Source organism: Aricia agestis, chromosome 7 (assembly GCF_905147365.1).
Source record: "Aricia agestis chromosome 7, ilAriAges1.1, whole genome shotgun sequence".
Taxonomy (NCBI): Eukaryota; Metazoa; Arthropoda; class Insecta; order Lepidoptera; family Lycaenidae; genus Aricia; species Aricia agestis.
The window spans coordinates 1,716,566-1,739,224 of record NC_056412.1 but is presented as its reverse complement, the minus strand read 5'-3'; the positions used below and the strand labels follow the sequence as shown (position 1 = coordinate 1,739,224).

General features: G+C 37.1%; 2 protein-coding genes across 4 annotated transcripts in view; one reads left to right on the top strand and one right to left on the bottom strand.

The window, feature by feature from the left end:
* Nucleotides 1-10,620, bottom strand: part of LOC121728630 (protein kinase C-binding protein NELL1-like) — a 62,114-nt gene extending 51,494 nt beyond the window's left edge. Inside the window, exon 1 of the mRNA XM_042116833.1 lies at nucleotides 10,521-10,620. Within this exon, the coding sequence (XP_041972767.1) occupies nucleotides 10,521-10,584 (64 nt within the window). The 5' untranslated portion in view covers nucleotides 10,585-10,620. The remainder of the gene's footprint in view (nucleotides 1-10,520) is intronic.
* A 6,045-nt stretch (nucleotides 10,621-16,665) lies between these two features.
* LOC121728840 (beta-alanine-activating enzyme) lies at nucleotides 16,666-22,580 on the top strand. 3 transcript variants are annotated; one of them, XM_042117144.1, is made up of 6 exons: nucleotides 16,666-17,005; nucleotides 17,165-17,985; nucleotides 18,069-18,906; nucleotides 19,353-19,662; nucleotides 21,306-21,566; nucleotides 22,164-22,580. In XM_042117144.1, the coding sequence occupies exons 1-6, from the start codon at nucleotides 16,776-16,778 to the stop codon at nucleotides 22,542-22,544; spliced, it is 2,841 nt and encodes a 946-aa protein (XP_041973078.1). In that variant the 5' UTR covers nucleotides 16,666-16,775; the 3' UTR covers nucleotides 22,545-22,580. The 3 variants fall into 3 exon arrangements, with proteins under 3 accessions (XP_041973078.1, XP_041973081.1, XP_041973079.1); XM_042117147.1 differs by lacking the exons at nucleotides 21,306-21,566; nucleotides 22,164-22,580 and having other exon boundaries at nucleotides 16,667-17,005; nucleotides 18,069-18,223; nucleotides 19,353-19,478; XM_042117145.1 differs by lacking the exons at nucleotides 19,353-19,662; nucleotides 21,306-21,566; nucleotides 22,164-22,580 and having other exon boundaries at nucleotides 16,667-17,005; nucleotides 18,069-18,223; nucleotides 18,621-18,661.
* The last annotated feature ends 79 nt before the right edge of the window (nucleotides 22,581-22,659 follow it).

The following is a 22,659-nucleotide window of genomic DNA, read 5'->3' as shown; positions in this document are numbered from 1 at the left end:
GCCAAATGACATAGTATCTGTCTATTAATCAATTTCTCTGATAGTACGTCATAATATGACTCATACGTCATTGTGCATACGTCGTGTTATATTATAAAACATTTAAATATGTAACTCAACCTTTTAAATATTTCTCGTTACAAAAAAGGCACTGAAATATCCTACGGTACATCTAGATAAAGGACCTTTCTGTTTTACGTACTACATGGAACTCAGAGTTAAGCTCAAAGTTCGAGTTGAACTTTTACTAGCGTAGTTTTAAGACGTCTACAGAGCAGGAACTATCAAACACTTAAAGATCCAAACTTTGCTTCCTAGATATTTTACAGTTGCAATAACCTAGGGGTTCTTATTGTTTTTTTTATTTTAAGCATAAAGAGTAGTGGGATAAGTTATTATGATGTCTAAAGTTCACAACCTAACCCAGCATTTCTTTATTTTATAACCTATTCGCTATGCCCCGCGGTGTTACCCGCGTTTTATTAGGGAAAAATTTATAACGAGCCAAGATAAATAATTATGCAGATCGATATCTTCATAACATTTAACCAACTACAAATAAATATACAAGCTCAATAAAATTTTATCTTCCCCTGTTTTGACAGTGCGAACTAAATGCGAGAACAATCAAATAATTCAATAAAAGGGCTCCAGGGATAATGCAATCTCAGGGGGAGCCGGCCTGGGGCGACATTCCAATAGTTTCGTATTACTATATTATGGCGGTTTGGAGTAAGTGCCATATAACCACAGTTTTGGCAGCATACGCAAATCTTGCGGGCAATTTCAAGCCAGCAATTCCTATTTTGATGTTATTGCTACGAATGTCGAAAACGTGCTGAAAAGCTCAAACAATACCGCAATTTTCTGGGCCATTCACTGAATAATTCTGATTTTTTACATAATTACATTTGAATAAACATTTGCAGCGAGGTTTTTACTATTCCAGATAAGTCTTAAAACGTTGATGTTTACAAAATCTATGAGACATTCTAATACCCCTATGCATATATACATTATACACCGTTTCGTTTCTTTTATATCTAAATAAAAACAAAAAACAATTAACTTCAGAAATTAAATTTTATTTTTATCATGCGGTTAATACACGACGTTTTAAGTTGCTGTAACTGTCCTTTTTGTATAAAAGTGTTTGTAGATTTAATAAATTTTATTCAGAAGTAACATTTCGACTTTATATAACACAGAAAGTGGTTACATAACGCTAAGCCCGCTGAACTCTTCGCGTTCAAAGCCGCGGAAGGCAATTGTAGAAAACCGCTTTTCAGAACGTCTCTAATCTTTATTCTCCGCATTTACTTTCATTTCGATTCGTGTGACACAAATTTCATATTAAAATCTATTTTCTATTGCTATTATTTTGTGTTCTGTTAGAATAATAATAAAAACATTTATTTAATTGTATAAATCGTATTTTGTAAAAGATTTTATGCTGCAAAAGTATTGGCTGCGTATTATGTTACTTCACGTTATTTTATATTAAAGGTAATAAAGGCTCTATAACGTCAGTCATGAGACTTCATGCCCTTTAAGGTGAACTCTGACCACGATCATACAATAGATAAGTAAAATGGATATTTAATCTATTCCGATCTAAATGCGGTTTTACTTTCACACCTGCACCGCGACCGTAAAGCTAAAAGCTCTCGAAGGCTTTTTCCGCTTAAAATCCAAAACAATTCAACCACCCTTTATGAAATTGGCTTTCTATGTGCACAGATCGCTAACAGCGTTCAAAAGGGAAAAATACGACTTTCTATTCTCCAAATGCATTTGCCGTTTATCGAAAAAAGGGGAAAGACTTAGGGCCTGATTATACCTACCGAGTAGAGTGGCGAGACAGTGGTGAGACAGTGCAAACAATTTGACGGGCCGAGAGCTGTCTCGCCAGTCGTCACCGTACTCGGTAGGTGTAGCGAGGCCCTTAGGTATCCAGTTACGTGTCTGTTGAAACGTCTCGTAGCGTGTAGCCGGGGCCCCGCGTGCCCCGTGCCCCCGAGCCGGGGCCCCGGCCGGGGCACACGCGAGCTCCCCGATACAATATTTATATTTTACGTTCACGGTCGATGAACTTGAAGGATCTTATTTTCTTTTCCAGCGCATTATGCATTTCTAAACTGTTTTCAGTTGAATAACCTCTTTTTCATATTCTCGTAGCTGCTAATCGTATTGTTTATTTAAATTGGATGTTTTACGATGAAATGTAAGTTTCAGATTCCATCACGATATAAAAACATTGCTATTTTTTATCACGATAAAATATAACAAAGATTCAAAATAAAAAATAAAGCTGAAGAAAATGTCGATTGCAAATTATTATTACCACTTTTACTGAACTATCTTCTATTTCGTTAATTACGTTCTGGATATAGGGGAATAAAATATTTCTTTTCGCAATTATTTTACCTTCCAATCCTACTACTAGCTGCGACCAACCTAAATCTTAAAACAGCTGGCAACAATGTAATCTACTGTTCCTAACGATATCGAATTTCCTCGGGAAAGCTGACTTCAGTCAGGCGAGCTTTATGAACCGATCTGACCATAAACCACAGAATTACGACGAGCATGTAGTTTATATCTTTGCTTCAACATTTCTTCTAGTATCTACAGATGTAAATAAAATATGTTTCCTAAAATTTTGAAGAAGGACAACTGCTCCCTTTTATATTATATAGCAGCGAAGAAACAGAGGAAAATGTGAAAAAACGGGGAAAATTATTTGAAAGTGCTTATCTCACGAACTACTGGAGGAATTTTTATGTTATTTGGCACAGGTATAGATTAGACCACTTGGAGGTACATATGCTATTTTTTTGCGAGAAATGTATGGTTTTCATGAAATTCCTAATTCACGCGGGTGAAGCCACGCTTAAAGTCTAGTGGTTTAGAAAGTACAACAGTCGTCGGAGCATTGTTAGTCGGGGTAACTCTGTATCTTGCGACTATGCACCAGCGTCAGCGTTTGGCAGCAGATATTGCACGGTACCTGCTGTCTATGAAATCTGCTGTCAAACGCCTGTGCCGTCGCTGTCACAAGATACGTCAGCGCGAAGGTGCGGGGTCAACACACAGTCGGGTGTCAACACGAGGTGTGTTTGTGTCGGTGCCGCACTTCCCACGCCCGTTCCCGGAACCTAGCCAACAATCGCCCGCCGATATGTCATTGTTTTATTCTGACGATTGTAACGTATACTAATCCATACTTCTATACTAATATTATAATGAATGCGAAAGTGTGTATGTCTGTCCGTCTGGTGGATAGTATGGGTTAAGATCGAAACCCTATCGAAAAACTATATTGTAAGATTATTTAACAGAATCAACCTATCAATAAACATTAATCACTATGAAACTACTATTAAACATTTATACATTGTAAGTCCAAATTATGTATATTGTATACGATTCGTAGCCTTGACAAATGTATTATGCCGACTACCTGAACAATATAAATATTAACATATACCTCTTAACGGGATTATTTTCGCGGTAGTTAGCTGTGTTCATAATATGTACTTTGATAATAATTTATTCGTAGATATAATAAGCTAATGCTAAGTACTCACATACGGTATTGCTCGATAGTTTTACTCCAAATGGAGTAAAAATTATCGTGTGAACCGCAAAACTCACAGCTCGAAGGCTCGCATCGAGACGGCTCGATGGAATTAAATATAAATCTAATTTTCTTCGAACTTGACGCGAGCCGTCGAGCTTTAAGGTGGTAATACACGGGACAATTATCGTAACGATTAATCTCCTCGATGTTAAAATCGAACGACAAATTGTAGGTGTGTAGCAATATCGCAAACGATTTTACGTTCAAAAGATCGATTGGACGATTTGCATGACGATCGATCGAAACGACAAATTGTCCCGTGTATGGGCACCTTTAGTCGAGCGTGTGAGTTTTGCGGTCCACACGATAATTCTTACTCGATTTGGAGTAAAACTATCGAATAATGCTGAATGTGTGGACGAAAGCCCAAGCCGTGGTTTTTACTCTACGTGATTGCTCGATCGAGCAAAACCGTATGTGAGTACTCAGCATTATGCTAACTGCTAAGCTAAGTACTCAAATACGGTTTTACTCAGCCTGTTTTATGCGCGGAGGCATTGCACATCTAGGTGAAATTGTCATTAAAATCCATAATCCATAATCGAATTTACGTTTTTTGCATAAAAATGGAGGCTCGAGAACCGGGAAAATATAAAAAAAATTAACTATGTATAGCCAGACATATAAATTAGCTAGATGATGAGGTAGATAAGTTACAAGTCTGTTCAAATTAAAAGGGAAAAAAATTGTAATTGTTCTCATATTGTTATAAAATGCTACGTACGTCTTGAATTGTTTTTTATGATCATTGATCAGCATAGATTGTAGAGGTGCCTTAACAAGCCGAAAATACTTACGTATTTTAGTCTTCAATAGCTTTGTCCACACTGTGCCTTTTTCTGTTCTTCAAGGGCATACGTTGTAGCGCAATCAACAGCGAACGTGAGGCATGCCCGCGACGCATGCCCTCTGACCGTATCCAAAACTTCAAAAATGACAATATTGGCGTTGCGTTGACGCATTCAATTTATTGAATGCGCCAATATGAAAGTTGATGACGAAAATTGAAGATAAAAGTGCACAGTGTGGACATAGCTAATGGCTTTTCGGGATGTCGTTTTCAATTATTTGCTTCATTATCATACAAAAACACAACAACCGAGAAGCATAAACAAATTATTTGGCTCTTGTTGATACTGCAATATCATCAGGCCACACGTCATGTTAATATATCAGACACAACAAGCCTATTCTCGTTCGATACAGTGATCCTTATGCAGTCGTCACAAAGATCATCGGAGAGGCAAAAGAAGTGCGAACGGTCTGTATTGTCATAGTAAATACCGCGCCGCCGCGTACCTGTTTACAGATAGTATTATCTCGCTATCGCTTATTGGATTATTATACTAACAGATTTACATGATAGCATATCGGATCATAATATACCAAGAGATAATTCTTCTTCGGAGACTTCATTTGTTTTTAACCGATTTCAAAAAAGGAGGTTATTAAACCATACTAGATGACGCCCGAAACTCCGTTGCGCCAAATCTGTTTGTCGCACATAGACGGTAAATTTTCCCGGGATGAAAAGTATCCTATGTCCTTTCTCGGGACCTAAAATATCTCCATACCAAATTTCATCAAAATCGGTTCATCGGTTTGGGCGTGAGAGGTAACAGACAGACAGACACACTTTCGCATATGAATATCTTCTAATTTCTCTACTAGTATATCCATACTTTTGATTACGGTATTCAAATAGTTAATAGAATCAGGCGTTACCTTGCGGAAATCCATAGCTTAAAATTGTTTTCAACCCGCATGGTGGTGAGGGGCCTTGCACGGATTTGCCAACATTATTGCTTGGTGGTGGTGGTGTTTGCAGGTTCTTACATGCAAGTGTACACTTAAGCAGTGTGGGAGGAGGGAGGTGCTGTACGCATGCCTATGCGTACACTCACTCATTTACTTAAAGGTTGAGGTTTATTTCGCGGATTATTGCTAAAAATAATAACAAACAAATTTTTTTTACGGTATTCAATATTAAATTATGACTGTAGTAGTTCATAATTAAGTATGTAACTGTAAACATGATAAAGTCTGTCTGTCGGCGACTTCTTCACGCTTAAGCAGCTGAATCGATTTGCGAATTTGGTAAGAAGAACATAAGAAATGGTTTTAATCGAAAGAAAAGTGCACGGTTGTCGGTTTTAATAAACGCGTTAAGCAGAGTCGTGACTCGTGAGCAAACACCTGTTTAGACAGACTTATCTTATATCTTTAAACGAGCAATTCTTGTATATATGTATTATGTATATATATAATTGGAATCTCGGAATTGGCTCCAACGATTTTCATGAAATTTAGTATATAGGGGGTTTCGAGGGCGATAAATCGATCTAGCTAGGAATCATTTTTAGAAAATGTCATTTTATTCGTGTTTTATCGAATACCGAGCAAAGCTCGGTCAAATAACTAGTTTTAACATTAAAAAACAACTTGTAACAAGACCCAAACTGTGGTTCATAATGAAAGTTTATCTTTTATGAAAATCTTATAAAGGTCGGAAAAGTTGAATATTATGAAAGTCTTATAAGAAATTAGGCTAACACAGCAGTTGTTGTAAATTACTTACGTGCCAAGTACCTACGTTTGTTACAATTACAGAGTTTTATGAAAAAAGAGAATATTGTTTAGGATTTTCACATTAAAAAATATTTTTTGTTTTTAAATAGTGTATATTGTATAGTGTATTATATTGTGTATATAAATAAAAACAATACATTACACCCAGCCACAGAATATATATTAGTAGTACCAAACTATACGAAATCGTACATGGCATAATAAAATTACTACATAATGATATTATCTTCAGGGAAACCAAAATATTACAAAATATTACACGGCTACTCAGAAAGTATAAAGAAAAATGTTCTGTAGAGATAAGTATGTATCTGATGGAGAAGATTAAGTACGAGTACTTAATACATCTTATATCATATATTGTAACTTTTGCGAGCTTACGTAAAGAGTTTTGGCGTCTGCTTTAATGAAATAAGAACCATTTGGAATGATACATATTGAGTTCGGAAGTGTGCATTTATTATAAAGCAGTTACGTAAAACCCGAATATAACAGCTTTTTCAATTTATCAATTATAATTATTCCTTTTTTTACACTGGTTAATATATTCGATGTCATGACTATGACAAAAATATAATTTTTAGAGCTGAAATTCGACGAGGCGTTGAGGTTCTATTAGGGCTAGGCGTGCGATGTAAAAGAAAAAATATAACCCTTCGTCAAACCAGTCGAGCAAGCAAGCCTTTATATGAACTTTCTGTAAGACATTTTATAAAATTTTGGCTTCTAAGCGACGGTACTTTCTGTCAAAACTAGGCCAAAAGTAAGTGTTTTGGCACTAAGCATTGATAAATGGTAATCAATATAACATCGATCTAATCGACCGAATGTAGAGCCGTCGGTGTGACCTCCGCGGCGGTTCCAGGTAGGTTTGGCTCCGCGCCAACTGTGGAACTTCAAATTCTGCCACTTATATGTTCCAATGACCTATTAAATATCCGATCAAGATAAGCAACCGACTGAAACAGGTTCAGTAGTTAAGACTTTCGTAAAAAATAGTTTTAGGGTTCCGTAGTCAACAAGAAACCCTTATAGTTTCGGTCTGTCCGTCCGTCTGTCTATCCGTCTGTATGCCGCGGTTTTACTCAGACACTTCTTCTCAGACACTTTTAAAATCTTAAAAAAATATTTTTTATGGTGCCTCCCCTACACATCAAGCGGGGATGTTATTTTTTTTTCGCGTCTACCCCACCGTGTGGGGTATCGTTGGGTAGGTTTTTTTCAAAATATTATGAATATTCACACATCATTTTGCGATTTAGGGATAAAATTGTGGATATGAAGTTTCAAAGCGGAAAAAATCGTTAAGAGTCCAGTGTCCCTTCTACCCTTCTACCAGCTAAACGGTTGCTTCTGAAAAAATGTGAAAAAATTCACGGGAGTAAAAAATATGCTGAATTTAAAAGGAAAATTATCACGGCTTAGAAGACTTAATAAGTTATTGAGTAATAGTCAATCAACTAAAAAAATTATTCGGCGAAGTAGAGGTATAAAGGAACTTTTCGTATAAATTCCTTTGAACGTAACTGAAATGTTGTTAGTAGTGTAAAAGACGATATAAATGTATGTTCATTGACCATACAAAAAATATCAAAAACTAGCGGTACTACGGAACCCTATATTGCGCGTTGGCCCGACACGCACTTGGCCGGTTTTTTTAGTTTGTTTTCAACATTTAAGAAATTTGATACGCACGCTATTTAACATATAGTACCTGGATGACCGAGCTTTCCTTGGTATAGCAAACACTCATTGACTTCGTGTTACTTAATAACGCCATCTACTGGTCGTTAAAACAATTAGTTGCCAACAAAACAGTATTATTATTCGCCAATAGATGTCAGGAAGAGTCATATTTTTCAGTTTATCGATTATCGATAAAACACGAAAAAAAAAACATTTTCTGAAAATTATTCCTAGCTAGATCGATTTATCGCCCCCGAAACCCTCTATATACTAAATTTCATGAAAATCGTTGGAGCCGATTCGGAGATTCCAATTATATATATACCTACAAGAATTGCTCGTTTAAAGATATAAGATAAGATATAAAAGTTGTTTCCCGAGGAATATAACTATTTTCCGTATTATAAATATTTATAACTTCAAATCAAAGAATTCTCTAGCAGTTTCATCCATTACCCAAACATAAACTCTAAGAAATAATTAGTAGAATACGTTTTTCCTCCATTTTCAGCTGAAAAATACCCAACACTTAATCTTGGAGTCCTGAAAATCAATTGTAAGGCTGAAGTTCGTTGACCAAGTGAAAAATGTTGGGGAAATGGCCGACGCCACGAGATGGCCCAGTTAGATACACGCGCGATTTATTTCGCCAGCTGTAAAACATCTAGAGCCTGCCGTAAGCTTAAAGGCACCTTATAACAATAGCTACTATTACAAGTATTAAATACAGGTCTTATTAGGTTCAATTTTTCCTTCATGAAATTGTTGTCTTTGATATTTTCATTTTAGGAAAGTGATTATTTTGTAAGATTTTGTAAATTTAAAGTACATTTACGATAGCAAAAGTATATAGACGTGTGAGATATAGCGCAATTTTATATTTTCATTCTAAGATGGTGTCATTTGGAATATTGGGTCAGGCGAAGTGGGCACACCGCACACCGCAGCCGCACACCGCACACCGCAGCCGCACTGAGCGATCACACACCCATTCAGTATTCAGGCTAAGCACACGTGTCTAATGATTGGGAGCCGGTTTTGCGGAACTTTGCTTAAGCCGACTTACATTTATGCGGGTCCCTGTGCTCGTGATATGTGCTCAATGTTACCAAAATCGGTGTAAGCACTTAATTTCAAATAACAAATTCAAGCAATAAAAAACAACAAATTCATAAAAATCTTTGCAAAAGTATGACTACTTATAACAATTATTTTGACCATCAATGTTTGGTGCGTTTTAAATATTATAATATCTATTAAACGAGAGTTCCATAACCTACCTGGTTAAGTTACGTGAAGTTAGATATATTTTTGTCAATATCCTCTAGATAGACTCATTCGATTAAAGCAAAAACATTATGTAAGCACTAAGCAGTGAGATTAGCCTTCGAACACGGATATTTTGAAATTTTACAATTGGTTTCAGTATCACACCAGTTTTACTAATATAAGCACAGTATTATAATTTTTTTGTTTATATTGAAAATTAAAATAACACTTAAATGTTCATAAATGACTAAATAAAAGTTTTAAATTTTCAATTTTAAGGACATCTACACGAGTTGAATGAAAATAAACGTTTTTGGACAGTTGAGATTCTGTGATCGATTACTTAATTGTTACGCGTTGAAGTCTTTTTGGTGAAATAAATTTTATATTGAGTTTATCGGTAGTAAATCGATTTTTTAACAGTGTAATCATAAATTATACAAATAAAATAATGCGATTTCATTAACAACTACGGGATTGAGATTCTTAGATATTTCTTATTAGATTTACACAACTTAAAAAAGCTAGATTTTTATCGCGTAGAAACTTTTTTTTCATGTTTCCAGGCGCACAACACGCATTTTAACCGCCTAAGGATATGGGGGCTTATAAATTTTTCAGTGATAGCAATAAGTATAGTGTACGGATAACCTGTATATTTCGCAGAGATTATCCGTGCGTTACGTAATCCGCGATAAGGCGACAGCGGCGCGGCGCGGGCGCCACGATGCGATTGCGCCGGGCCGAGGGTGGTGTGATCGTGGTCGACACCGGGAACCAGTGGCGTGATCGTGGTCGACGCCGCGAGTGGCGCGATCGTGGTCAATATTTACACGCCGTTCGACGTGATGTAATGTCAAGTTTGCGCGCGCGGTACCGCCGGCAAGGACGGCGCCGCACGTGTCTTCTACTCTAGCCCTAGTTCCTACATTTGCGAGATGTCAACGTAAAGTTGTAAAGAAGCGGAACTCGTAATTCACCAGCTGTAAGCGAGCCCGATATTTAAAAAATTCATGTTTCGGTTCATTTAAAATAACATTGATACCGAGCAAAAGATCACTTCTGCAAATTTTCGACTGCATCCGCAAGTTTTAAGTACGACATTAAAATTTGTAAAAAAAAATAGGTAAAAATTACCCTCCTACAGACGTAGGGGAATCGATACGAGGTGCCTTACTAGTGGAACCCCCGACTAGCCGGGCACGGTAACATTTTCACGTCTTCACTACGAGTGACACATCGTAAAACAGCTGATCGGCACGCGGCGCCGGCTCGGCCGGGCGGGCCGGCGCGCGGAGCCGCGAGCGGAGTGGAGCGATGGGGGTGCACTTACCGGCCGCCGTAGTCACCAGCCACCACCAGCACCAGGCGGCCCCGAGCGGCCGAGCGCCGGCCATGTTAGAGGCTGCGCATCACACGCGCGCTCTCGCCGGCCGCCCCGGCGGACTGAGCCTGCCCCGCGGATCGATGCACGCGCGCCGCACGCACCCCCACCCCCGCCCCCGCGCCGCCCCGCCCCGCCCCGCCCCCGCCCGTCAGCGAGAGCGCGCGCGCTGCCCTCTTTCTCGGCGGATCGCTGACCGCCCCTAATTGATTGGGCCCGTTCATTTGCCGAATACGTTTTAGGTCACAATCGCTGCAGAGGCCGCGCGCAACGTGCGACATGTCAAAGGTAGAATCTCCTGTCTCGCAGCCGCCCGCGGAGGTCGACTCGCTTTGAATGTTTTAGGTTAAGCCGGCCGGCACTCTTTAGGGGGTTATTTCTTCGGGCACGCTAATTTTTGTTACCGAAAGGCTTAAAGGAAAATTTCTAGAAAGATATAATAAATTTTTAGAGGAAAAATTTGCCGAAGTATCAAGTTTTCTAAAAATTAAAAGTGCGACACATTTCAAGATCCAAGATTCTTTAAAAATATTTAATTTAATAAATAAGAATGTGAGCGCTGAAGTAAACTAAATTTTGTTTGATTAGAAGAAGAAGCTTTGAGTTTGAAGTGTTGAAAACAATCGATCAATCGCCGTTTGAAACAAGAAACTCAGATGGTATAATCGCTTTCAAGTTTACGAGAATTTATGAATTTTCATCAGTTGGAGCTGGCCTGCTATATTCTGTGAATATTAATTCAACTCTTCAGATTATTATTAATTCAGTTTTATAAATTAAAAATAATGTAGAGTATTGCTACGAGTCCAGCATATAAAATATTTTTTTGCTAGGCTTCTTACAGACGAACGGCACGTCTTGTCTTGTGGACGGTACTTGTCGACGTCGACGGCAGCCGTCGATAGTTGATGGCTGCCGTAGGTAAATGCCGTTCGTCTGCAGCCCGAAGCCCGCCGGGACTTTTTCAGAGGGCCACGAAACACAGGATTCGGCGAAAAATCTTCATAATATGGAAAAAGTTCGACATCTCCTTAGTTCAAAGCCAAAAATGTCCCCTAACAACTGGAGAGATAAAAATTTGGAGCTCGCTTTTTGCTACGGCATGCTTACTACTCATATTTTACAGAAAAGTAGTGTAATAATTACTTAACTCTTTATTTAGCTACCATCGATAAGCGCAGCGTTACTATTGAAGGAAGTAAGCGGAAAATTGTTTGTTTGTGACTTTGTGCAATGCTCGGGCAATGCTAAACTACATGATTTAAATGAAGAAGGTCGCCGGGTTAGTTTCAGAACCTGTGGTAACTGGTAGGTTAGCAAGTAGGACTTTGAAAGAATTATTGAATAATTATGTATATATAATATTTTGACTACTGATGATAATTTTTACCAAAATTGATAGTATATTTTCTCCAAAAATGATAATATACAGTATATGCAAGAAGATTGTATAGCTAAAAGCCGAGCTTTGTGAGGGCTCACGTCACATCTTGACTGACACATCTACTTACATATAAACAAAAATTACTATGTCAAAGCACAAATCAATAGGCGTGATAGTTGTTCCGTAAAGTGTACCACAAAATGTACTGCAGGTTGTGGGATATACTAGGGCTCGTTTCGCTTGCCCTGGTTAACTCATTATCTGGGTTTGGGTTCGTCATAGGCAGGTAAAAATCAAGAGTATCTCTCTAAGATTTTGTGTACATTATAAACACCTACTAGTGGCATCCAGCAACGGTGTCCGCATCTACTGCTGCATTGCGTTTTGACATTCCGAACTTTAAACCCTCGGAATCGAATAATCAATGTCTGGGTTAACTTTTATCTAAGTTGTTATTTTATAGCTATTGGTTACCTCACGTGAAATAATTTTTAACCCTAGAAATGTAACAAAACCTACAAATTACAATGTTAATATATTATTATTATAATTAACTAGATGAATACCGCGCCCGCAACTCCGTTGCGCGAAAATCTGTTTATTGCGCGGGAACCGTACATTTTCTCGGGATAAAAAGTATCCTATGTCCTTTCCCAGAACTCAAAGTATCTCCATACTAACACTAACAGCATATTCGGTTCAGCGGCTTAGGCGTGAAGAGGTAACAGACAGACAGACAGACTTTCGCATTTATAATATGAGTATGGATTAAATTATTATGGATAATCGATACCGGCAATGTCAATTGTCGCAAATGACATTTGGGTGAAAATGAGTTAATATTGTGTAAGAGCCAAATCTTTTTAGGGTTCCGTACCCAAAGGGTAAAAACGGGACCCTATTATTGAGACTTCGATGTCTGTCCGTCTGTCCGTCTGTCTCCAGGCTGTAACCCAAGAACGGTAATAGCTAGAAAGGTTAAATTTTCACAGATTATGTATTTCTGTTACCGCTACAACATCAAATACTAAAAACAAAATAAATTAAATATCTAAAGAGACTCTCATACATTAAATGTGATTTTCCAAACATTTTTTGCTGGGTGTCAATGATGATAACAGCGGGGCTAAAATGGTCACATTTAGCAATTCCTCTCAATCCATTCAGCAAATGAATTGTCAAAACTGTCAAACTGAAAAATGTCAAATCAGTACAAAAATACAGAAATAAATTGCAAGCACAGTTGCATTTTGCGATTTTAGAAAAATGATTCATAATATTATGATTCATATCATGATTCTTCAAAGTGACCATTTTAGCCCCGCTGGTAGACACTTGAAATGTACACAAAATACTCAGTTATATTAATTATACTTTAATAATTAATATTAAAATTAAAATAAAATAAATAATTTATCCCATACAAAAAACACATTTTTTTACTATTTTTGCTCTACAGATAATGGTACGGAACCAAGGGCGTCGCCAGCCGATGGCGCAGGGGGGGGCAAGTTGACTTTACCTACTACAATTCATTTTTTTCTCATTCTCTATAAATGAGAAAAGTAGATATGAATTGTAGGTAAAGTCGACAGCACATGATGCTTTTCACTTGTACTACGACGAGCCTTACATCTATGATCTACAGCGATCGTAATAACAACAGTTTCTTAGTACCTACTAAGTATATACATATAATATATTCTGTGACAGTACAAAATCGAGAGAGAGAGATATGTAAAGCTTTGTTTTAGCTTCGTGGTAAAGCTACACAAGCACGAGCTCTTGACTATGCAATAAAAAACTAGTAAGTAAGTTATAATAATATTTATTAGAAAAATAGAATAAAAAGGAGATTGAATTTGTATAAGTGTACTGCATCGTACAGCGTATTTTTTTTTAATTACCAGATTTTAATATTATAGTGGTCGTTGTTTGCATTATATTTGGCAACTTTTTTTTAATCTCTAGGGGGGGGGGCAGCTGCCCCTCCTTGCTCCCCCCTGGCGACGCCCTTGTACGGAACCCTTCGTGCGCGAGTCCAACTCGCACTTGGCCGATTATTTACGACTTACGACACTTTACGAGTGACATCTTATTACGCGAGACAACATTTTATTGCAACTTCAATTAGACTAGCACTACAGTCTACTGCAGCTATACTACGCTTTTCTGGTTTTTAGAAATTGGTAAACACTAAATCCATGCTGATATTATAAATGTAAAAGTGTGTCAATCGGACTGTCTTTCTGTCTGTCTGTTACTTCTACACGCCTCAACCACAGCTGAACCGATTTGGCTAAGGTATGGACATACTTTTATGAGTCCCGAGAAAGGGCATAGGATACTTTTTATCCAGAAAATGTACGGTGCCCGCGCGATAAACGAATATTGGCACGCACATAGGTTTGATACTGTTAATAATATATACTGTTAAAATAACTAAAATACTTATAATTAAATCTTATAGTTATTGATTTTCTGTAATTATATTATTAATTTTAATGGTACCTACTAAAAATATTGTAAGTATGTAATCAGATAAATTATTATTATTGTAAGATCACTCCTGGACTCCACGAGACAGGTCTGACCTAGTGTGGAGTCCTTTAGTAATAAGTTATTGTTTGTAATATTTAATGCAATAAAGAATTTATTTATATACAAAATTATTTTTGATCCCACTTATCATTATACACAATAGTCATTTAGGTAATTGGTCGCCTTACGCTGGTTACGCATGCATCACTTAATTAACGTAACATAGAATATCATTGTAAAAACCTCTCTAGTAAAAAATTTGGTCAATGGTCAATTGGACAATCTAGCACTCAGGCAAAACGTTGCCTGAGTGCTAGATTGTCTGACTTCACGATTTTGAAAACAATGTTGAAAATTTTAAGGACAATTTTCTTTCAAAATCCCGCTTTTTATTAGATTCTGGCAAAGATTTATTTAACTGTAATATCATTTAAAAGAAAAAAAATCATTTCTCATTTGACAGTTCACTCATGTCAATGTCATGATTTTTGGACCGTCGTTTGCAAAACAAAAAACAGAAGAAGAAGAAGATTTTAATTATCACGTTAAAAGTTTAGTTATATACATCTACGTGATTGTTGTTACGTGTAATGTGGTGTAATGCAGGGATGTTGCGTATGCCGATTTTTTCACATCCGCGGATGTGAATGCGGATGCGGATTTTAAGGGGCTCACATCCGCGGATGCGGATGCGGATGTTTCGGATCCTATATAAAATATAAATATACTATACTAGCGGGCCCGACGGACGACGTCCCGTCATAAGATCATTACTCATATCTATGAAGTTTGAATTGTCAATAGCGTAATGACCGATAATTCTATACGGTGGTAAGGAGTTCTTTATTTTCCTAATTATCCACGGTTTTTTTAAACCGCATTATGAATCTAAAACATTCCCAAACCTATTAAATAAAACACAAAAAAAAATCATCTGAATTTAGGAAGAGTTCAATTACAAAAACGCGTACAGAAGATTTTTATGCTTACATATTAAGATAAATGAAGAATTTATATATATTAAGTGTACATGTTCCTTGTAGAGAGTTCACTGTGAAAGTAGCAGCGCTGAAACACCAATTTTTTTTTCACTTTTGTATGGGGAAACTCGTGACGCTCGGGCCCTTGCCCATACAAAAGTGAAAAAAAAGGTCTTTCAGCGCTGCTACTTTCACAGTGAACTTTCTATAAGGAACACATACACACCCTAAAGTATTATCACTTATTTTTGTTACACACTGTATGTGATATTAATTTGTTTTATCACACTTTTGTGATAAGTACAGAAATAATTATTTGTAAATGAAATTAATTCCCCTATTTTTAACTTCAAGATTTTTTAAATTAATACTCGAAGTTAAAAAAGGAGCATTATCTATACTAATTATTGTAAAGCGGAAGAGTTTGTTTGTTTGTTTGTTTGAACGTGCTAATCTCAGGAACTACTGGTCCGATTTAAAAAAACAGTGTTAGATAGCCCATTTATCAAGGAAAGCTATAGGCTATATTTTATCACGCTAAGACTAATAGGAGCGAAGAAATATAGGAAAATGAGGAAGAAACGGGTGGAAATTACTTGAAAGAGCTTATTTTTACGCGCTAATCACAGGAAGTACTGATCCGATTTGAAAAATTATTTCAGTGTTAGAAAGCCCATTTATCGAGAAAGGATATAGGCTATATTTTATCACGCTATGACTAATAGGAGCGAAGGAATAGAGGAAATTGTGGAAAAAAACGGGGGAAATTATTTGAAAGGGCTTATCTCACGAAGTACTGCAGCATTTTTTCTGTTATTTGGCACAGATAAGAAGTAGACCACGTGAAGGATCATAGGCTGTTTTTTGTGGAATAACTTGTCTGTGAAATATCTAACTTACGCGGGTAAAGTCGGCTTTACCCGCGTAAGTTAGATATTTCACAGACAAATTAGATATTTCACAGACAAGCGGAACGTCTAGTATTTAATAAATAGTAAAATTGCCGTCAAGTCAAGGCGGTTACGACTTACGTAGAGGTTCGCAAATCAAACCCACCCCTTTTCTTTCTTGTCGCAACTTGTATGACATCCGCATCCGCATGAAAATCCGCATTGATTTAATGCGGATGCGGATGCAGATGTCCAAATTTGCGCGGATGCTCCGCATTTGCGGATGCGGATGCGAATATTCGCAACATCCCTGGTGTAATGTAAAAAGATATAACAATGTGGTGAGTAATCTGTGGTGGTGAGCCTCAGCAGGTTTTATTGATGTCTAAAAATTTTATCGATTTGTACTATGAAACCAAAGTACGGATACTACGATGTTTTTGTAAGAACTTGTGCTAAATATCCTTCTGAGACTGCAATAAAGGTTTACGAAGATGGCAATTACACGAGCTACGCTTACTCTGAGCTTTATGGTGTTTGCGAATACATAGTCCAAAACATTCAACAAGTAACCTGTGATAAAGGCATAATAGGATTGCTAACCGACAGAAACCCATTAGTACCAAGTCTAATAGCCGCGTAAGTTCACTTTTCTATGATTTTTTTGTAGACCTAATGGTATTTAAAAGGCTAATTATTAATAATATGATATCTACACTCCTAATATTTGAGCTCTAGTCTTCTAAAGAGGGCTTGATAATATAATTTTGGCTAACATGTTGTTAATGTTATTTACAGGTGCCACAAATGTAGTATAACATTTATGTTTATTGACCCATCACAGGATATCCAAATTGCTATCAGAGACACCAAACTAAGTATTATAATACATGTCAGAAACTTGAACCAAAGCAAAACAGATTTATGCATAAAGATTCCTGATAAAAATATTACAGTTTTCAATCATGAAATAAGCATATACAAGCTCCAATCTGATAGTCAATTCTCCAACTTTATTCAAGAACACTCATTCATAGCCAAGACATCAGGCAGTACAGGTGATGCTAAGTACATTCAAGTACCTATAAGATGCCTGCAACCAAATGTTGATGATTTAACTAATATATTTAATATCACATCAAATGATGTTATATACTTTTCTACCCCTCTCACTTTCGACCCATCGATGGTAGAAATACTTCTGGCATGTACCAATGGGGCAACACTGCTGATAGCTCCAGAAAAAGCTGATGTTCTGTTTTCAAATAACAAGGAAAACTCTGTAACATTTTGGCAAACTACTCCCTCCAAGTTCTTTCAATATTCTGATGCCAATATAAGGGGCAAGATTTTAGGTGCTGAATCTACCCTTAAGGTGTTAGCACTCGGTGGAGAGCCTCTGAGTGGAAGCAGACGACTTAAGGAGTTGAAGGATGTGGCAAATGAAACAAGAATATACACCTTGTATGGTGTTACTGAGATGTCGTGTTGGGCGTGTGTTGCTGAACTGGATCTGAACAAAATCACAGATGACAATGAGGTTCCATTAGGAAATTGTCTTTCTGAAACTGAATTATTTGTAAAGAAGGATACAGAAAACATTGGCAACATTATTCTAGGTAATTATAATAAAAATATTTTTATGTGTTATAAATTATATATCATAAAACATGTTTGCCAATGAATTTACTTATACTTTCAGTGAGTAAAACAAGAAAATGTGTCATCCTCAGTAATACAGAAAAAGTAGCAGGTGATTCAGAGGCACTAGACACGGGTGACATTGGAGAAATCAGAAATGGAACAGTCTACTACCGGGGCAGAAGAGATGATGTTATAAAGAGATTTGGCAATAAGGTCAGTTTGCAAAATATAGAAGCCACAGTCATGCAACACCCACATATAAATAGCTGCTCTTGCATCTGGCTCCCGAAGCCCAGGCTTTTGGTTTTATATTACACCTCACTAACTGCTAAGACGCAAGAATTAAAAGATTTTTTGAAGATTAAAGTTAGTGACACACAATGGCCAGATAAAATTGTAAGACTCGAAAATCTTCCCATGAGCCCTCATGGAAAAACATCCAAATCAATTTTAAGTCAAATGATACATAATTCGGAGTTGTTGCTACAAAAAACAGATGTAAAAACCTTACTTATAGAGGAGATGAAATTAATATTAAATAAATCATTTACATTCAGTGAAATATGTAGAAAAGATTTCTTTTCAATTGGTGGTTCATCTATTCTTGCAGTTTTAATGTGTAATAAACTGTCTCAGCATCACATAAACTTCGGAAAACAGATCTTGCCGTTTTTACTTAATCCCAAGTATTGTATTGAAGAAATCATAGACATCATGCGAAAAGAAATGGATGTACCCAAAAAGAAATCAAGAAAAAGGAAATTGTCTTTATCCAAGACAACTGTTACTGCAGCTCAAAGTCATATCAGTACTGTAAATATTCATTATCAAATTGTGTGGTCCCACAACACGGGGAAATGTGTGGATGCTTCACCCACTCTGTTTGAACATGAGTTGTAAGTTTCTACGTCATTTGTTGCTTGTTGTTAGAAACAGGATCATGGGCGTACCCAGGTTCTGGGCCAGGGGGCGGCAAATTATGCAGATTCTGGGCCAGGGGGGGGCAAATTACCCAGGTTCTGGGCCAGGGGGGGGGGGGGCAAATTACGCCGATTCTCGGCCAGGGGGGGGCAAATCAGATCCTTAATAAGCTAGGTGTTTATAAAGAATAAAAAATTTATAATTTTTAGTTGTAAAAATATTGTATTGCAAAGAAATGGCAAAAATTCGTTTGATTATTTTTAATTTTTATGGATGAAAGTACTAGATAATATACTTAGTTGCCAGCCTTTCATAAGGCAATATTAATATGTAATAATATGTTATTGATGTAATTCGTATTAGAGTAAAAATACTTTTGTTATGATGTCGTTTTAAAGGGATAAATATTTTAACATTTCAGTAAGACATATGCAACTGTGGGCAGTCACTCAGGGAAGATTGTTAGTGCTGATGCTGATTCTGGTCAAATTCAGGGCATTGTGACAGTCGATTCCAGGGTGGAGGCGGCGATTGTGTGTGTCAATATACTGTCACAACCCTGTGGAATTGTTGGCACATACAATGGCACGATAGTATGTTTCCGACTACAAGATTGTGAACTACTGTGGAAGATCAATATTGGATGCATGATTAAAAGTAAAGGAGTTGTTCTCAATGAGGAGTTGTATGTTGCGTCATATGATGGAAATATAAGAGTCATTGATGTTATTGTGAGTATTTGATATTTTAAATTGATATAATAAATCAATACCACAGACATAGATCGAGATAGATACCGCATGACCATGTCCCTCAATTTGTATGAAAACGATCGTGTCACTTTTTTCCTACCTACTGTGACGTACCGATAGTAAGAAACGTCTCCATTATCTAGGCCACTGGCCAATTTTTCTATTCGAATTTCTTTCTACAGCTCAATATGGCACAATTAGGCATTAAGGCATTTTAAAAATTCCGATTGACGTTCGATTCCGATAGCAGACTAAAGAACAGACTTTAGAAAGACGAGCATTGCTCGTCGTTTGGGATATGGCACGCGAAGTACATACACAATATGCGGTATCTATCTTGATCTATGTCTGTGATCTATACTAATATTATAAAGCGGAAGAGTTTGTTTTATTTGCTTGCGCTAATTTTTCAGTGTAAGATTTTCATTTATCGAGGAAGGCTATAGGCTATATTTTATCACGCTAAGACGAATAGGAGCGAAGAAATAGAGGAAAACGTGGAAAAAAACGGAAAATATTTGAATAAATAATAAGGGGCTTATCTCACGAACTAGGTACTAGAGCAATTTTTCTGTTATTTGGCACATATAAGAAGTAGACCACGTGAAGGATCATAGGCCATTTTTTGTGGAGTAATTGGTCTGTGAAATCTAATTTATGCGGGCGAAGCCGCGCGGAACGTCTAGTACTAATAATATATTATGTAATATTGTGTCTATCTGTCTGTCAAAACCATAGGGGTTTAAAGGGGTCTAATTTTAAACCTATTTTGCTAAAATTAGGGCTGGAGACACTTTGAGTTCCGGGAAAGGACATAGGATATTTTTATCCCGGAAAAATGTGTGATCCTGCACGATAAACGAATTTTGACGCAACACAGTTGGGGGCGTCATCTAGTATTTTATAATTTAGATGTCACTATCTAATTTAATATGGTTTTTAACATCGTAAGAGTTTTCTTGTTTATTGCTTACTTATAAAAACAGACAGACGGACGGTCAGTCCGAAACTATAGGGGTTCCTTGTTAACTAGTTAACTACGGAACCCTATAAAGAACCTAACATTTACAATTTGTTAATATAAATCTGTACAGTGACGATTAATAAAATAGAGAGATAAAACACTGGTTTTATCTCTCTATTTTATTAATCGGACTGCCGCGATAATGTTACAAACGCGAACTTGTGCTATCAAATTAACATTATAATATACAATATATTTTCTCTACTACCGAAAAAAGAAGGACGACGTAATTGTCCCATAAGTTTCAAGGACTTGGCTAACACAATAGTCAATACCCCTATTGAAATCTTAAGAGATAGGTAATCTAGCATTAGGGGCTAGGGCACTATTGACGAAAACTGACACTAGGAAGTAGGAACAACTTTATTTTTATTGATGGAAAACGAGGGGCCAACAGGCAGTAGAATTCACACACAACACAAACACAAGTATTCTGCACACTCGCAACAACAAAGAATTCCTCGGGTGTTCTCGAGTTGCCAACACCACATATTGCACTTGCCGTCCTGGCCTTACTAGTGCCAGGGTTTTGTTAAACCTTATCAAAGCAAAAATACAATAAATTATATTTTAAAATTCTATCACTTTCATTTTACAGAATGGAAAAGTTAAGGAGTCCATACACATAATCGACCAGGCAGTATCAGCTGACTTGGTGCTTGCACAGAATTGTGTTCTCGTTGGCACACTTTCGGGAGTCTGCGCCTGCGTCGATACGGCGACGAAAAGTGTTCGCTGGCGCATACGGCTCGCGAGTCCCGTCTTCGCCACTCCCGCTTTGTACCAAAACGAAAAGTATGTTGTGTTTGCTGAAGTGAATGGACTGCTACAGTGCCGTACTGTTAAAAGCGGTAAAAAGGTATGCCCAATATTCTTCACAAATAAGACATAACAAGTGCACCAGAGTGCACCCTCAAGGAGTGAGCACATTGAGACGGGCCGTGTCGGGGCTCATCGCAAAAATCCGCCTCCATACAATTTGTATGAAAGCGGATGCGCGTATCGCACACTGTGTCGGGGCGCAGCGGATTTCCGCTTCCATACAAATTGTATGGAGGCGGATTTCTGCGATGAGCCCCGGCACGCTGAGCTCGGCACGGCACGTCTTAGTGTGCTCACTCCTTTATGGTTGCGTATTAATGCTTATGTACCATCGAGGAAATTGATTCCTAGGCAGTTTGACAGACCTGCGTCATTTGGTCGGAGATTACGTCAATTCAATGCTAATTGTTAAAATGTGAGTTGTGACCGGTTGGATGGGTTTAACTTAACGCGACCAAATCTTAACTCAAACTTAGGTCCACCATATTAAGTAATTATAAAGTCTCGAGGATGCAGCGACGATCTTAGTAATGAAGTTTAACACTTCATTATTTAAATCGTCGCTGCATCCTCGTCATATTGACAATAATTGTGTTTTCCTATAATTTTAATAATAATTCTATCTCATTTACAGATTTGGGAGTATAGTGAAGCCAAAGGACATATATTTTCGTCAATTTACTTCAAGAAACTGAAAATAGGTTGGAAAATGATATTTGGGTGTCATGACAATAATGTTTACTGTGTAGTTATTAAAAACTCTCAACCAGTGTTGTGTTGGAAGACACTACTTACTTCTCCTGTCTATTCTACACCATGCGGCTATAGAGATAAATATTTTATAGCTATTTCGAACAATGGAGTTCTGTATATTATAAGTTCCACCAAAGGGCACATAGTTTCAGAGTACCGTTTTCCCCATAAAGTATTTTCGTCATCTATAGTGTGGAATGACAATATCTATGTAGGATGTAGAGATGATAGTTTATATTGTATAAAATGTGTTGTTGAGTAATTTAATACTGTTGGAATAAAAAATAATTTATTTGAATTTGTTTTTATTGCACCCAACTAAGGACATTTAATTTAAAAATGAATCAACAGAAATGTTATAATTACATATATAATAT

What these genes read in the sequence shown, in the direction of transcription:
- LOC121728840 (XM_042117144.1), top strand. Translation starts at nt 16,776, where the DNA reads ATGAAACCAAAGTACGGATACTACGATGTTTTTGTAAGAACTTGTGCT. An exon ending in GTACCAAGTCTAATAGCCGC is followed by an intron (nt 17,006 to 17,164) that starts GTAAGTTCACTT and finishes TGTTATTTACAG; the next exon opens with GTGCCACAAATGTAGTATAA. An exon ending in CATTGGCAACATTATTCTAG is followed by an intron (nt 17,986 to 18,068) that starts GTAATTATAATA and finishes TTATACTTTCAG; the next exon opens with TGAGTAAAACAAGAAAATGT.